This window comes from Pongo abelii, chromosome 14, assembly GCF_028885655.2.
Source record: "Pongo abelii isolate AG06213 chromosome 14, NHGRI_mPonAbe1-v2.0_pri, whole genome shotgun sequence".
NCBI lineage: Eukaryota > Metazoa > Chordata > Mammalia > Primates > Hominidae > Pongo > Pongo abelii.
This window is the reverse complement of record NC_071999.2, coordinates 118839674-118857655: the sequence shown is the minus strand read 5'-3', so window position 1 is coordinate 118857655 and position 17982 is coordinate 118839674. Positions and strand designations below refer to the sequence as shown.

General features: G+C 43.4%; 1 protein-coding gene across 2 annotated transcripts in view; it reads left to right on the top strand.

Moving 5' to 3' along the window:
• The first annotated feature begins 15000 nt into the window (after nucleotides 1-15000).
• The window catches only part of TUBGCP3 (tubulin gamma complex component 3), a 106724-nt gene continuing 103742 nt past the window's right edge, over nucleotides 15001-17982 (top strand). Inside the window, exon 1 of one of the 2 annotated variants that reach the window (XM_054528718.2) lies at nucleotides 15001-15295. In XM_054528718.2, the coding sequence (XP_054384693.1) occupies nucleotides 15220-15295 (76 nt within the window). In that variant the 5' untranslated portion in view covers nucleotides 15001-15219. 2 annotated transcript variants of the gene reach the window in all.

Below are 17982 nucleotides of genomic sequence, written 5' to 3'. Positions count from 1 at the left end.
ACTCATCTGTAAATTCTAGCTGTATCTTTAAGAATACATTCAAGCTAATGTTCAGTAAAATGAACAAATAGTAGTGGCAGTGCATGGTCGGTCACTAGCCCACTCAATTGTTTTGTGAGGCAGATGAAATATAAAAATATGACAAAGAACAAATGTTTTCCTCTCCTGTGCAGAGGTGAACTGAAGCCTGCTGCCGCCAAGGTAATTTATAACATATATTTATAGAAATAAATGGCCCGTCTGGGCATTCATGTGTTTCAAATCAATCATGGAGTACAATGCTCGGTGCCGAGGGAAAGAGAGTTATTCAGAAGGTCTTTTGAGACCTCCCCTGACCACGGTGGTAGCTCGTGGAAGAGTTCGCAGCTGCAGGTTCTGTGGTGGACAGAGGCTCTCCTTCTTTACATTATTAATCTGGGTGAAGGGCTTTGTTCAAGCAGAAGGGGAATAAGCGCTCTAATCATCCGGAAACTCATTAACTTCTTTCTTTCAAATGTCTTATCAGATTTCTCCCTTGATGCTTTCCTCTAATTCCTTAGGATTGAAGGGCTAAAGACACTGGAGAGTGTATTAAAACATATTAAGCAATCACAAGTGTCTGAATGCAAGGCACTGCCATAGAGCTAGAAAGCAACAGCCTGGGGGGCTCGCTGCACAGATTTGAACACTGGTCTCCCCCCACCATGAACTTGGGCAGGCTACTCACAACTTCAGATTGCAGCTTCCACTTCCATAAAATGGAGAGAACAAGACTGACCTTGTTCAGTTGTTGTGAGAATTGGAGATGTAACTGCTAAGCGCCTGGCATAAGGAGCAATAGTACAGCAATCATAACAGGAAAACAGCAGTGACATCCCACGGCTACAGAGGCACAGCAGGAAGTGCAGACACCAGGACTTCTAGGGTGCTGGGCTCTCTGTAGCCGTGGCCCTGGGGCACCTGGGTTCTCCTACCCTCTGGCTTCCAGAAGCTTAATAGACTTGATTGGCCACAAGGAATATCCTGTCATGAAAATCAATGTTTTAGAGCAAGCCAAGTCCAGAAAGAGGCTTTGAGAAGGTTTTATAAGCCTGAAAAGGGGGGACACGGAGCTCACCTCACATGGCTGGGGATGAGTCGGACCTGATTGGGGCATGCCCAACTGCTACCTTCAACCTGATTCCAAAGGTCTTGACCTTCCAGAGTGATCTGACCTTAGAACCCGACATTCCAGATGTCACAGCCCACCTGGGCGAACACAGACGTCTCAGCACACACTTCTCGTTACCTCATCCACTCCTCACAGCAGCCCTGGCCAGAGCTGTGGGAACTGTGAAGTGCTGTTAACGCTATCGAGAGAATGAATCCATCCTCATCTCAAGCCCAGGCGACAGAATGAGAACACTAAACCAATTTACAAAGAAAACCAGTTTATGAATAAACTGAAGTTAAAGTTCATGGCAAGTGCATTATTAAATGGGCCATATGAGGAAGAGTAAGATGAGAGAAGATTAAAATATTAGTCATGGAATTTTGTGTCCAAACAAGGACATTTCATCACCATTGTGAAAAGCCATTTGTATTCTTTAAAAAAATTTTTTTTTTTTTTTTAAGACAGAATCTTGCTTTGTGGCCCAGGCTAGAGTGCAGTGGCATGATCTCGGCTCACTGCAACCTCTGCCTCCTGGGTTGAAGCAATTCTCCTGTCTCAGCTCCTTAGTAGCTGGGATTACAGGCAAACGCCACTGTGTCTGACTAATTTTTGTGTTTTGAGTAGAGACGGGGTTTCGCCATGTTGGCCAGGCTGGTCTTGAACCCCTGGCCTCAAGTGATCTACCTGCCTTGGCCTCTCAAAGTGCTGGGATTACAGGTGTGAGCTAAATTGTGTTTTAAAATTAAATTAAAATATGTTTAGAATCAAAGAAACAGTGTTCCCCTTGAACACCATACTCAAAAACTTAATATGCCTCAAAAACCGTAACTATAGACCTGAGTTATAAGACAGGAGAATACAGGCGAAAATGATTCTGGAGAAGAGGCGAGTAGTGGCTTCTGCTTACCAACCTGGAGAGAGAGGCAAAAAGCATCCTTCGATCCTAGCGATATTTATAGTAAAGCCTTATCAAATGTCAACCTTTGAAAATTAATTCCAATTTTTTTAAAGTATAAGAAGAAACACTACATGCTCATAAAGCAAGATAACAGAAAGGAGAGTGGCTTAAAAGACTTCTTGACTTCTAAAGTAATTTATCCATCTACTTTCAACAGTTTAATGACATTTTCCTGAAAGACAGGAGTTTTTCAAAGCCCGGTTGAAGTTTCAATCTGTTGATATGATGTCAGAACAACAAATCATTCTGATCTCGTAAAAGAAAAGTGAGTATAAATTTATAAATTAATTGTAATTTTAAAGATTGTTCACTAGTTTTAGTCAATCAATCAGAAGCTCCTTATATTAATTGAGTTGAGTACTGATAACCTCCTTAATCATACAGCTTCCAGTTTAGGCAGGTTGAATGCATTTTCCCCCTATAATATCAAGTGCGACATGAGAGACAGAATATAAAAGAATTTTAAAACTAATCCACATCACGGAGAGAAGAAACAGACTCACACAGAGATGGATGGGATGATTTGCAGCCGTCTTTGGGAATTCTCTACCGCACCAGCGTCGCCTCAGCTAAAAAGGATCCATTTCGTGGAGAAGAGATGACACAGTGGGTGCCCAAGTGTGGGATTTGTAGTCTTAGCATGGACTAATGCGAACTGTGGACCTCAGTTAATAATCATGTTTTAATATTGGTCCATTCGCTGTGCACTAATGCAAGATGCTAATTATAGGAGAAACCTGCAGGGGGTGGGGAGATGGGGAGAGGCGTGTGACAGTCTGTACTATCTTCTCAATTTTTCTGTAAATCTAAAATGGTATAAAAATGGTATAAAATCTAAAATGGTATAAAACATAAGGTGTAGGCTGGGCACAGTGGCTCATGCCTGTAATCCCAGCACTTTGGGAGGCCAGGGCAGGCGGATCACGAGGTCAGGAGTTCGAGACCAGCCTGGCCAACATGGCGAAACCCCATCTCTACTAAAAAAAAATAAAAAATGAAAATAATTTGGTGGGCCTGGTGGCATGTGCCTGGTGGCATGCGCCTGTAGTCCCAAGTACTCGGGAGGCTGAGGTAGGAGAATCTCTTGAACCTGGGAGGCGGAGGTTGCAATGAGCCGAGATCCCGCCACTGCACTCCAGCCTGGGCGACAGAGTGAAACTCCGTCTATAAAAACAAAAAAAACCCCAAAAAACTATAAGGTGTATTAATTTTTTTTTAACTCGCAATGATGAAAGAATGTGAAGGTGACACAGGAACCAAGTGAAAGAACTTCAACTATTCAAGTCAGAAACAATTTGAGCAATAAAATAAGCAAAGTAGTTTTAGATTATAACTCAAAATATAAATTAAATGCCCACAAATACTAATATAAATAAACTATTGAATAAATAAATAAATGAGGGAGAATAGACAACTCTCTCAGTCAGAACAATGGTAAATAATTTATGTGGAGATTCTATTCGTAAGGAAGTGGAGCGTAAGGACCCATTTATTAAGTGTGGGCTGCGTAGTGACTTGTTTCCAAAGACTACAGTATGGAAAGAAAAGGAAAAAGAATAATCTCATAGAATAACTTTACCTGACAAACAGCACCCCAAGTCAGGTGATCAAAGTTATTACCACCAACAGTGACAAGTCATGTTGACAGTATGCACCCTTGATAACACGCGATCAGAACTGTACTTTACCTCTGTGGATTTAGTGCATTTATATTTGATGTAACTTGTGAGATATTTTGGTTTAACTCTGCCATCTTCATATTCTTTTACCCTCTTACAGTATGTTCATTTTTCTTTCTTTTTTGTTTTTTTTTTGGATTGATGGAAACCTTTTATTGTCTAATAATTTACTTTTTTTTTTGAGACAGAGTCTCACTCTGTCACCCAAGCTAGAGTGCAGGGGTGCGATCTTGGCTCACTGCAACCTCCGCCTCCCAGGTTCAAGCGATTCTCCTGCCTCAGCCTCCCAAGTAGCTGGGACTACAGGCGTGCGCCATGACGCCCGACTAATTTTTTGTATTTTTAGTAGAGACAGGGTTTCACCATGTTAGCCAGGATGGTCTCCATCTCCTGACCTCGTGATCCACCCACCTCAGTCTCCCAAAGTGCTGGGATTACAGGCATGAGCCACCGTACCTGGCGATAATTAACTCTTTATTAATTTGGTAGTTATGAGTATTTTCACTCTTCACTTAATGGTTTCCCTAGAAACTACAACAAATATCCTTGACATATCAAAATCTAATATAAATGGTACTTTTACCTCTTTTAGGACATTTCAAAGATAACAGAGCACTTTAATAATATTTACCATCTTCTTTGTTGGTGAGACATTTTTGTTATGTATTTAAGTTTGCATATGTTAAACCTAAAACATTGTTTTTTCTAATCAATATCCATTCATATTTATCCTGTATTTATGGCATCCACTGTTGTGTGTTCCTGCCTACAGTGCTAGCCTTCATCTAGTATCGTTTTTCTTCTGCCCGAAGGAAATGTTCTTTAGTGTTTCATTTACTATAAATCTGCTGGTGGTAAATCTTTTTCATTTCCGTTCTTCTAAAAAAGCCTTTGTTTCTCTTTGTAAAATGTATTTTGGCTGAGTATAGAATTCTAGATTGGCAGTTGTTTTCTTTCCGCACTGGGAAATATAATTCCATTTTCATCTGGCCTCTATGTTTTCTTTCTGCTGAAATATCAACTATCAGGTTAATTGGTGCTCCTTTGATGATAACCTCTTTTTTCCTCTGGCTATTAAGACCGTCTCTGTTTCTGCTCTCCAGGGATTTTGCTCACTTTGGCCTCAGCACGGCTTTCCTTAGGCAAGTGTGGCTGTGGTTTGTGGCACTTCTATCATTGCCTTGATGTCTTTTGCCACGTCGGGAGTGTCACCAGCCACGTTCTCTTCAGTTATTGTCTCTGACACATTTTCTCTCTCCCCTCCTGGATTCCAATTATATGAATGTTATGCTTTTTCACTCTGTCTCCTATGTATTTCGTATTCTTTCTCATATTTTAAATCCTTTTCTCAGCATGTTTTCATGTGTCTGTTTTCTTCATGTCACTACCATTTTTTTTTTTTTTTTTAGTTGTATCTAAACTGCTGTTAAGGTCACACACTGATTTTTAATTTCAGTTAATGTTTTTTAGTTCTAGAGTTTCTACTGCCTTTTTTTTGTTGTTCTCTAAATTCTTTGCCAAACATTCCCAATGTTTGATTTCCCTTGAGCATTTTATTTTTTATTTTTTGAGACGGAGTTTTGCTCTGTTGCCCAGGCTGGAGTGCAGTGGCATGATCTCGGCTCACTGCAACCTCCGCCTCCCAGGTTCATGCCATTCTCCTGCCTCAGGCTCCCGAGCAGCTGGGACTACGGGCGCCCACCACCACGCCCAGCTAATTTTTTGTATTTTTAGTAGAGACGGGGTTTCACTGTGTTAGCCAGGATGGTCTCGATCTCCTGACCTTGTGATCCACCTGCCTCGGCCTCCCAAAGTCCTGGGATTACAGGCATGAGCCACCGCGCCCGGCCTGAGCATCTTATTCATACTGCATTATCTGTAACACCTGTAAATCTGTATTTTTCTGTTGTTTCTCTTGGTTTTCCAAAACACTTGTTGTCTCCTCACCTGACTGGTTAAATTGTATTGTGTGACTGAGACACTATGTGAAAGCTTATAGAGGTACTTTGAGGCTAGAATGAAGTTTTATTTCTCTAATGGGGATTTATGTTTGATTCTTGCAAGTACTAGGGGCACTAGCAATCCTGCAAACCATCTTAATCCAATCATAAGTTAAGATAATTTAAAGCTGAGCACAAATCCCTAAAGAGGACAATCTATTTACAGTTTAGTCTGTATTCTACAATTTTACCATCAGTTCCCAACCCAGATCCCTAAGCAACCTTAAGAGCCCATTAGTCAGGCTGACAGACCAGCCACCACTCTCTTCCTCATCATGCCATAAACTCCAATTTTTGTTTTTGTAAGTTCAGAAGTAAGTTTAAAGTAAGTTTCAGCTTGTCAGTATCCCAGCCATTTCTTCTGGAAATTGGAGGAAATCCATGGGGGAAAAGCATTTCAAATGCCAAGGTCATCCTTCTATGTTTTCTTATTCTCCCAAATCTTGGTTCCCAGGTTTCTTCACTGCCTTGTTTATGTTCCAGTACCTTTGAACATATGGTTTTTATATTGTATCCACTATTTCCATGTGTTTGCAATGGGAGGATTGGTCTGAATTCACTAGTCTTTCATTACCCAAAATGGAAGTCTGGAAATGTTAGAATAATAGAAGTCATTCAATCTGAACAACAAAGAGAAAATATATTTTTTAAAAATGAAGAAAGCCTCAGAGACTCATGGGACTATAACAAAATAATTAACATCCACATCACCAGGATTCTAGAAGGAGAGCAGAATGTGCACAGGACTAAAAAGTTGTCAAGGAATAATGTCTGAAAAATCCCCAAATTTGGCAAAAGACATAAACCTACAGATTCAAGAAGCTGAACAAACTCAAGGAAACCATGTCAAGACATTTCATAGTCAAACTCGTAAAAACTGAAGACAAAGAAAAAAAAAATCTTGAAAACAGCCAGTGAGAAATAACATCCTAGCATCAGGGGAAAACTATCTGAATGAAAGAAAAGTTCTCACTACAAACCACAAAGGCCAGAAGGAAGTGGCACAACATTTATCAAGTGTTAACTCAGAATTCTATATCATGTGAAAATAGTCTTCAGGAATGAAAGGAGAGTCAAGATATTTCACATGGAGGAAAACAAAAAGAATTTGTTGCCATCATACCTATCCCAAAAGAATGAGTAGTTCTCGAAATAGAAAGGAAATGATAAAAGATGGAATCTTGAAACATCAGGAAGAAAGTACAATGAAAAGAATGAAAATATTAATAACTACAATAGTCTCTCTTCTACTCTTGAGTTTTCTAAATTATATATGAGGCACAGACAGTACCACCATTTAGCGTGGTTCTCAATGTTTGTAGAGGAAATATTTATATCATAAATGGGAATGTAAAGGAATATAAAAAGAGATTGGGTGCACTCACACCATAAAATATCAACAGCAGTAGACAGAAATAAGTTATGTACATGTAAAGTAGTACCTAAAGAAACTCCTCATAAAAGATGCACTGGGAAACATTATGGACAAATCAAACTGGAATTCTAAAAAAAACTGTTCAAATAATTCACAGGAAAGCATGAAAAAGAGAGAAATGGAAAACAGAGAATGAATAGAAAACAAAAAATATAATAGCAGACTCAAGCCTTACATATCAAATTATATCAAATGTAAATGGTCTAAATATACCAACTAGAAGATAGAGATTAGAAGGCAGCCTTAAAAAAACATGGCCCAACTATATGCTGTCTATCCTTCAATCACAATCACATAGTAGAATGAAAGGGGAAAAAAACAGAAAAATATATATACCATGCAAACAATCAAAAGAGGCAGTCCTATTAATATCAGATAAAGTAGACTTCAGAGCCAAGACAATTGTACAATGACATAAAGGTCAATTTGCTAAGATGGCATAGCAATTTTAAACATATATACACTAAACAACAGAACTGCAAAATGTATTAATTGGCTGGGCGTGGTGGCTCACGCCTGTAATCCCAGCACTTTGGAAGGCTGAGATGGGTGGATCACGAGGTCAGGAGATCAAGACCATCCTGGCTAACATGGTGAAACCCCGTCTCTACTAAAAATCCAAAAAAATTAGCCGGGTGTGGTGGTGGGTGCCTGTAGTCCCAGCTACTCAGGAGGCTGAGGCAGGAGAATGGCATCAACCCGGGAGGCAGAGCTTGCAGTGGGCCGAGATTGCGCCACTGCACTCCAGCCTGGGCAACACAGCGAGACTCCGTTTCAAAAAAAAAAAAGTATGAATTGATAGAGCTGAAAAGAGAAACAGCAAACCACAATTATTGTTAGAGACCCTACTCTCCTTTCCCAACAATTGATAGAACAACTAAACAGAAAATTCACAAGGACAGAGAACAACTTATGAACAATCAACGGGATCTAATGGGTATTTGGAGAACATGGCGATCAACAACAGCAGAATATATATTCTTTTCAGGTGCCCACAAAACATATAAAAAGATATACCATTTCTGACTATCAAACAAACCTCAACATATTTAAAAGAATTAAAATCTTAGTCTGTCTTCTCTTACCACCAGTAGAAAACAACAACAAAATAACAGTAAAATCTCCAAACACATGAAAAAGAAATAACACACTTTTTATTATCCATGGGTCAAAGAATAAGGATCAAGAGAAATAAATAAAAGTACACTGAACAGAATAAACATGAAAATACAACATATCAAAATTCAAAAGCTCAGCAAAGCAGTGCTTAGACATAAATTTATATCACTAAATGTTTACATTAGAAAAGAGGAAAAGTCTCAAACAATAACTAAGTGCTCACCTAAAGAATCTAGAAATAGAAGAGCAAATAAACCCAAAGCAAACAGAATGAAGGAGATAATGAAGAGATTAATGACATAAAAGCAGAGACATAACAGAGGAAACAAATAAGACAAAAAGATGATTCTCTGAAACTTAGCTGCAGGTTTATTTTATAGATGACTTTTATCAGGTTGTGAAAGTTGCTTTGTAGTCATAGGTTGGGAGTTTTTATTATGAAAGAGTTGGTTTTGTCAAATGCTTTTTCTGTGGCTATTAGAAGGTCATATGGTTTTTTTCTTTTATTCTATTGAGGAGTTATGACATTAATTGGCTTTCAGATGTTAGCCCAACCTTGCATTCCTCAGATAAACCCCATTTGGTCATGCTGCTGGATTTAATCTGCAATCACTTTGTTAAAAAGTTGTACGTTTCTCATTTTATAGTTTTCTTACGATGTGTTTGCCTGGCTTTGGTATCAGGTTAATACTGGCCTCGTGAAATATTTGGGAAGTATTATTTTGTCTCTATTTCCCATAAGATTGATATAATTTGTTTCTTAAGCATTTGAGAAAATTCAACAGTGAAGCCATTTGGCTCAGATCTTTTCTTTGTGGGCATGTAGTTAACTACTAGTTCAACTTGGTTACTTATACATCTGTTCACATTTTCTGTTCATTGTTGGTCAGTGCTCATAATTTATGTCTCTTTAGGAATTTGTCCATTTTATCTAAATTATCTATTTTTTTAAACTTTTTAAATTTCTTTGTGATATTTTTAGTTTCACCATGGACCCTAGTATGTTATTTCTTTTATTCTTGATTTGGCATATTTCTGTTTTTTTCTTTTCCTTTTGGCTTGTTCAGTCTAGCAAATCTGATCAGTTTGTTTTCCTAGAATCAACTTCTTTTAGTTTCTTCTATTTTCCATATTTGTCTCACTGTTTTCTAGGTCACTGATTGCGATTCGGATCTTTTTTTTTTTTTCATTTTTTTGAGATGGAGTCTTGCTTTGTCACCCAGGCTGGAGTGCAGTGGCACGGTCTCAGCTCACTGCAACCTCCGCCTACTAGGTTCAAGCGATTCTTCTGTCTCAGCTTCCTGAGTAGCTGGGATTGCAGGCGCGCAGCAGCACGCCTGGCTAGTTTTTGTGTTTTTAGTAGAGATGGGGTTTCACCATGTTGGATAGGCTGATCTCAAACTCCTGACCTCAGGTGATCTGCCCTTGGCCTCCCAAAGTTTCGGAATTTAGACAGAGTCTGTCTCTCTGTCCCCGAGGCTGGAGAGCAGTGGTGTCATTGCGGCTCACTGCAACCTCTGCTTCCTGGGTTCAAGCGATTCTCTTGCCTCAGCCACCTGAGCAGCTGGAATTACAGGTGCGCACCACTACGCCCAGCTAATTTTTGTATTTTTGTAGAGACGGGGTTTTACCATGTTGGCCGGGCTTGTCACAAACTCCTGACCTCAGGTGATCCACCCACTTTGGCCTCCCAAAGTGCTGGGATTACAGGTGTGAACCACCGCACCCGGCATCCATTCTGATCTTACTGCCCTTCCTTCTACTTAGTTTGAGCTTGATTTGGTTTTCCTTTTCTAGATTCCTGATGCGGAAGCTTAAACGATTCCTTTAACCTCGTCCTTTCTAATGCAAGGATAAAAACTTAGCAGCATCACATCAATATTTTGAAATGTTTCTTTCTTTTTTGAAACTAGTTTTATTGAAACAGAGTTGGAATGCAACATGCTGCCTGGAAAGTTGGCTGCAGCCCAAATGCCTTGTGGGATCTTTCAGGTCTGACCACCGGTGATGAAAAAGGCCCCACGTGGCTGCCTCATGGTGTGCGGCCAGTGCACTGCCGTGTCTGAAGGCTGTTGCAGGGAAGGACCTGGGTGCCCTGGGCATCCCGTGCCCAACCCAGGCACCTCCCTTCTGAGACCACATGGGTCCCTTGGCTGAGGCCTGTCTCAGGTACCTCTGCCAAAGCCTCCTTTTCAGGGGGCCTAGAAGACATTTTTCCCACTCTGACTCGGTATTCAGCACTTTCCCACTCTCAGCTGCCGCCCTCTCTCTCTTCCCCTGACTCCAGGGCCATAGAACGGCGGAAACCTTTTGTTAGGGGCTCTCTGGGCAGTGAGACAGTATCCCTTCACTGCTGTCTTCACAGACACACCTAACCTTCACCCAGTGCTGTGGGGGCAAATGAAACACTGGGGTGGGGGCTGGCATCCTCAGTGAGGCCTCTGGCTCCTACTCCTGCCGGGAGTGACACCTGCCTGGTGGAACCTGTGTTTGGCCTTTGACCCAGCCACCACCTGGCGCCTGGCAGCCGGCCCCTCTCGCTCAGCACCTCACAATGCACAGATTAAAAATGGTTGTTTGTTACATTTAAGAACCAGTATTGACGCATTATGAATCAAAGTCCGTACTTTGAATTATTCAGACTACCTAGTTTTATCTACTATCTATGTCGGTTGTGAACCATTCCATCCTGTGTCCAGGCATAATGCAGAGAACGGTGTCCTGGCCACCTTGGGGGTAACCATGGCCATAGGTCATTGTCACAGAGTCCAGATGTTCCACCTGGAGCCAACCAGTAAAAAACACCCGGTCACTATGCCCACTCAGTGGCATGCCAGCCGGGACTCTGTAACACAATGGTGTAGATGCACCGTTCTCTGGGTTTCCATCCTGTATCTCCAGTGCTCCTGGGCCAGGGATCTTTGATATGATTCTTTTGTTCCCACTGTAAAGGGGCATGTGGACTAAGCTGACCAAAAGAGAGGGTAAGCCAGGTGAAACCATCCCAAGTTTGTGTTATGCCATCCCGATACTGAGTGGTCTAATCTCTCAGTTGGCGAAGTACTAGCATTAGGGTATGTGAACTGGTTCCTTTTACTGAAAAGCTCTTCCTGTGGCTTTGCTCTGTAAAGTATTATTAATAGGCCAGTGATGCACACTAGCCTTCATCATACTAGCGCTAGGCACCAATGACTGTTCCTGAGAAACACAGACACATTTCTGATATTCTGTTTACTCTTGTCCTTGAAGGGGAGCTGCCACCACGGTAGGCCAGAACCACCAGCAAGGGGCGCGAGGCCACACACCTAATGAGTGTTGTCCTGTAATTTACTAGCACAGGCCCAAGCCTACTGCAAGAAGATGTTTGTTTCATGGGCAATGGCTGGTGATAGCAGCAACAAAACAGAAGAACTAGGGACAAAAAGAAGGAAGTGTGGTGGGAACTTGTAAAGGAAGACCTTCCTTATCTATTGACGATGATTCATATTAAGGGTTTGTCTAGATACAGCCCTGGTCAGGTGTCTTGAGAAGGCTGATCGCCTCAGATGTCGTTTTCTTCTCATCCTTGTCGGTTCTGGAGAGTTTTAGTTTTAGATCACCAATTTGAGATGAAGTCCAAATTGGCAAAGCAGCTTTCCTTACATGGGTGGCAGGTATCCAGGAATCAACTCCTTTAAGCTTAGTGGCACAAGGGTTGGTTAGGAGTCCCTGATAAGTTTCCTTTCTCCTTGGTGGAGAAAGTCCTTTAAAGGATGCTGTTTCCTTTGAAGTCTCCTGGCTGAACTATGTGTTCCTTGAGTTTTTGCTTCTTGGAGCTCACTGTGGAAAGAGTCTTTTACTAAATAACAGTTTTTACTTAGGTGCCTTATGAGGCTGCTGCAATAATACAACCTGTCCCTTTTTAATATCATCAATTTACAATTTCCTGGAGACAATTTCTTAGGTCTGTCCGTTATAATTTCAGATGGAGACAGTTGGTGTTTACCCATAAGGGCTGATCTTAGGTGAAGCAAAAACAAGAAAGAGCTTCCAGTCAAGGAAGTTTTAAAACTTCAGTTAATTTTGCCAACTGAGTTTTGATTATTCTGCTTGTGCATTCTACTAATCCAGATGACTGGGGGTGATAGGCACAATGGAAATGCTGGAGAATGGGCCAGATTTTGCATACTGACTGGATTATTTATGCAGTGAAATGAGTGCCTCTGTTGCTATAAAGTTCTTGAGGAACTCCCCAAGTTGGAATAATTTTCTCTAAGATAATTTTACTTACCGCCAAGGTTGCTGCTCTTCTGCATGGAAATGCTTCTACCCATGAGAAAATACACAAACCATCACTAGGATGTGCCTGTATCTTTGTGATGGTGGTAGCTGAAAAAATCTAGTTGCCATACCTCGAAAGGGCCTTCTGGTAAAGGAAAATGACCTGGAGAACTGGGTCAAGGTTTCCTTGCATTATATTCTGGGAAGTCAGCAGTGACTGTATACCTATGAGCAACAGTTGGAGAAGGTTTCCGATAACATTGTTCTCCTCAAGAAATCAATAATTTTATCAAGGCTCCAATGAGTCACATCGTGTATGAACGTTAAGAAAGATGGCGGGGCCGGGCGCGGTGGCTCACGCCTGTAATCCCAGCACTTTGGGAGGCCGAGGCTGGCGGATCACGAGGTCAGGAGATTGAGACCATTCTGGCTAACATGGTGTAACCCCATCTCTACTAAAAATACAAAAAATTAGCCAGGTGTGGTGGTGGGCGCCTGTAGTCCCAGCTACTCAGGAGGCTGAGGCAGGAGAATGGCGTGAACCCGGGAGGCGGAGTTCGCGCCATTGCACTCCAGCCTGGGCAACAGAGCGAGACTCCGTCTGAAAAAGAAAAAAAAAGAAAGAAAGATGGTTATAACTTAGTTGGAAGTATGAGTAGACCATTTGGTCACTACCATACATCAGTCTCAGAAGAGTACGTGCCACTTTTGTTTCCCAATTTTCTCGTCCTGTTTTTGGAGATTTGGATTGAGCTAATTTTACATAAAAATCTAACTTCCTTAAAGGCCAAAATGGTTTGATCTTTTTGTTCAGATATGTTTATGGCCACCCTGTTTGCTATACTACCTGCTAACTGGCTTATCTTGCTTTTTTGAGTGTCTTTGAATGGCCTGGAATCTTGATAATGGCTAATGATTTTTGCAATTAGTATGGCTTGCCATAATTCTGAAACAAGGCACCCATTTTTTTGTGGGCTGACTAGAAAAGGTTAAAAATCCTCTTTGTCTCCATAGCATTCCAAAGTTATGAGCTACTCTGTAAGCATACCTGCTATTGGTATAAAGATTAGCAGTTACTCCTTTTGCCAACTGAGAGGCTCTAATTAATGCTATTAACTTTGCTTGTTGAGATGATTGCTCCTGGAAGACAAGCACTTTCTATTTCTTTGGGCAAAGACGCTATGGCATAACCAGTGTAATACCTTCCAGCTGCATCCTTTAAGAGCCATCTGTAAACCAAATAACATCAGCTTTAGTGAGGGGGGTTTCTTGCATGTCTGCCCTAGGAGAGAGCTGGTCAGGTAGGATGATGCAGTCATGCAGCCTTTCAGCTGAAGCTGGGGGAGAGGTTGGCAGGATTTAGATGACATCTGGACATTGTAGTATGGGGCTGAGGGAATAACTTCATAAGAAGCCAGTTACTAACTGATCGTGTTGAGTGTGATGCAAGTCTAGAAGTGCTTCCACAGAATGCGGGTCGAAGGCAGTGAGGGGTGATCGCATCCTTGGTGCTTTGGTTGCTCTTGCAGAGCTGTGATGGTTGTTGCATCATGCAAGGAGACAGTCCTTTAGCTGCAGGGTCTAGTTGTTGACTGTAATACCCTACAAGTCTGCTTTGTCTCCATGTTTTTGAGTCAGAACGCCAACAAACGTTTTACTTGCTAACAATTCTGCAACCTGAGCTGGACCCAGGCCCGACGGGCTTTGCAGACAGTCACGTGTGTGGCTGGCCTCAGCTGGGATGTTGGCATAGCTGGGTTGTCCTCCCTCTTCCATTTCATAGGATCTCGGGATCTCTTTCTATCATTTTTCCTTCAGGAAGTTGGCCTTTTAACATGGTAGCTCACGGCTCCCAAGCGTGCACCCATATGTAAGCTTTAACGATTGCACTGAAATTGGCTTGGTGTAATTGTCTGCTTATCGATCTTTTTCTCGGCAGTTCTCCTGTTCTCTCACTCCGTACGTGATTGATTTGTTTTCCCAGGACGACCCAGTTACCCGGGCCTGGGGGAGCGGCCTGCGCGGCAGTGCGACGTCGGGCCTGAGCAGGGCGCCTGTTGGATAGCGTAGCAGGTGAACTGCCCACTGCACGTTAACAATCATAACCCCCTGCACCCTTTAAACAGGCTTCTTTTTTCTTTTCTTTTTTAAACAGGCTTCTTTCATCAGAAGTGTGAATCAAACCAATGCCGTTAACAGACACACCCCCACACCCACACACCAAATTATGGCCTTTATAGTGCTATCGGCCACCAAGTGCCCTCCAAGCAAGCCCGTCACGCTCGCGACTCCGGGGCCGCTCTGTCCGCGCAGCTCGAGGGCCCCGGGCCACCTGTCGCCCGGAACTTTCTCGGCCGGCCAAGCAGCAGCCGGGGGAATGCACCTGGCAGGGCCGGGAACGCTTAGGCAGCCGCACGCGCGGCTGCGGCGCAGGGAAGAAGCGGGGGATTGTGGGAAGCGCCCGCGCTTTCGGCGGGTTCCGTTAAAATGGCGCCCTGGTGGCCGGCGGTGCCCGCGCCTTAGCCTGTCAGGAGTCGGGAGCTTGCGGGTCGCAGGGAGGGCGCGGGCCGCGGTCCCTGCGCGTGCGGCGGCGGTGGCGGCTCTGCCCGGACCCCAGTGCACGGTTCCGGGCGAGGATGGCGACCCCGGACCAGAAGTCGCCGAACGTTCTGCTGCAGAACCTGTGCTGCAGGATCCTGGGCAGGAGCGAAGGTAGAGTGGCCGGGAGACGCGGGGCCCGCAGACCCGTCCCGGGGGCTACTCCCTGCGCGTGCAGCCCTAATACGTTCCGGGGCTGGAGGAACGAGGATGCAGGGCCGGGACAGAGGGCTGGGGGACGGGCCGAAGACGTGAGGCCCGGACGAGGGAGCGGAGGGCTGGGGTTCGGGGGTCAGGGAGCCGGGGAGGACAGCGGAGGGCTGGGGCTCGAGGGTCAGGGAGCCAGGGAGGAGAGCGGAGGGCTGGGGGCCGGGACCGGGGCGGAGGGAGTGGAGAGGCCGAGGCCGGGGCGAGAACGCCGGGCCGGGAGGCGGGAGGGCGGAGCCCGAGCCGGAGCGGGCTGAGTCACCGCTCACTCCGCGCGCGGATCCGTCAGTGAGGACGGGAGGAATGCCAGCTCGCCAATTTATCCCCCTTCTCTGGTGTCACGCGCCGGGGGAGGGCGCCTCTGCGCGCCTTTGGGTTCATCCTGTGTGGGGTGGAGAGAGCGGCTGCGCCGCGGAGGAGGATGCGGGGTGTTGGAGTGTCACATCATCGTCCCTTTTCATTAGGAAAGTTTAACTGGCTTGAGTATTATGGGAAGGGGGTGTTAACGACTATAACTGCCGTTATTTTCCTACTGTTTAAAGGGTTGAAGGTTGGATTTGATATAAAACTATTCTGGGAAAGTTCACATGGCGAATGTTGTTACTAATAAGCAAAACTAATCCTATACAGTAGGTAAAACCATTCTGTAGCCGAGGTACTTTGAAAGAAATGGTACAGGATGCCATTTCTTGCTCTTTGTTTTGGCCGGGTTGGTGGGGGAGAGAGTGAGGATGCACCATGAGGGAATTTTCTGAGTAATGGAAGCAACTGAGTTACGTCTTAAGCACCAAAATGTGGAAAAGAAGTTATTCAATTTTTGAAGGAAGACTTCAAAGTTACATTTAAAGTACTGAGAATGCATTTTGACCTTTCATGCTTCATGACAATTACTGTACATAATTCATTGGATGTTCTATGATAATCTTGGGGCAATCATGAATGATTTTGTGTCACTATTAAATGAATGACTTCACACAATTCTTGCTACATCTTGTAAAGTTTGATTCTATCACTTTATTTATCTAAGAAATCTTTGAGGACAACCCCGTCCTCAAAGTTCCCCCCAGGAACTGTGCTAAGTGCTGGTGATGCAGATGCACAAGTCATTCCTCCCACAGATCTGACAGACACTCTAGTGGAAGAGACAGATGATAAACCAGCCATGTTAATTAGCAGTAAGTACTGTGGCGAAAAAGTAGGGTAAAGGAATAGAGAGAGAAGAGGCAGGTGAGGGAAAGCCTCTGAGATATTTAAAGAGACCTGAATGGAGTAAGGGAGGTCCATTTGAACATCTGGGGAAGGTTCTGAGTAGAGAGAACCAGTGAAAAGGTCTTGAGGTATGAGCATGGCCTGCCCTCGTTTGTTTTTGTCATTAGCAGACTGAGTTTCCTTTCTCATGTTTCATGTTCCTCGTTATAGGGGGAATCAGATAAAACTAAGATTGTTAGGACTTACCCACCTTAATGTTAGTGTTTTCCTTATACCAGTGGTTCCAGAGTTTTTTTTTCTAGGGATAAACCACACATTCATACATTCCCATTGTCATAAATTGGATTTTGAAATTCATTCATCATGAGCTAGAATGATATTTCTCAACTTAAAAACTTTTTTTTTTTTTTTTTGGGACGGAGTCTCACTCTGGTTGCCCAGGCTGGAGTGCAGTGGTGTGATCTCGGCTCACTGCCAGCTCCACCTTCCGGGTTTATGCCATTCTCCTGCCTCAGCCTCCCGAGTAGCTGGGACTACAGGTGTCCGCCACCACGCCCGGCTAATTTTTTGTATTTTTAGTGGAGACGGGGTTTCACCGTGTTAGCCAGGATGGTTTCCATCTCCTGACCTCGTGATCTGCCCGCCTCGGCCTCCCAAAGTGCTGGGATTACAGGTGTGAGCCACCGCGCCCAGCCAAAAACTTTTTTTTTTTACATTGAAGATTCTTTGATATAAAAGTTTTGTCCCTTCTAAGTGATTGAAAAGCTTCTTTTTAGCAAAATTCTGTATCCTACTATCTTCTGTATCCTATACAGTAGGTAACTGTATCCTATACAGTAGGTATACATTTAGAACTGTGTCTAAATTAAAAGTGGGCTCTCAGATCCTGACAGGGTCCTCTCTGAATAAATTATTTATTTATTTATTTGAGATGGAGTCTTGCTCTGTCACCTAGGCTGGAGTGCAGTGGTGTGATCTGGGCTCACTGCAACCTCTGCCTCCTTCAAGTGATTCTCCTGCATCACCCCCCCAAGTAGCTGGGATTACAGGTGTATACCAGCACTCCTGGCTAATTTTTGTATTTTTAGTAGAGATGGGGTTTCACCATGTGGCCAGGCTGGTCTCGAACTCCTGACCTCAAGTGATCCACACCCCACCCCCCTGCCGCTTGGCCTCCCAAAGTGCTGGGATTACAGGTGCAAGCCACTGCTCCCGGCCCTCTCTGAATAAATTATGTCATGAAGTCCATTAAAGGTGATGCTCTTTTTGCTATGTTCTAGATAGCTAGGATTGTCAAGCATTTATGATATAATTTTAAATTATGCTGCTATTTACTGAAGAATTTATAAATAGTAGCTTACCTTGTTCTTTCATTTGTTATACCT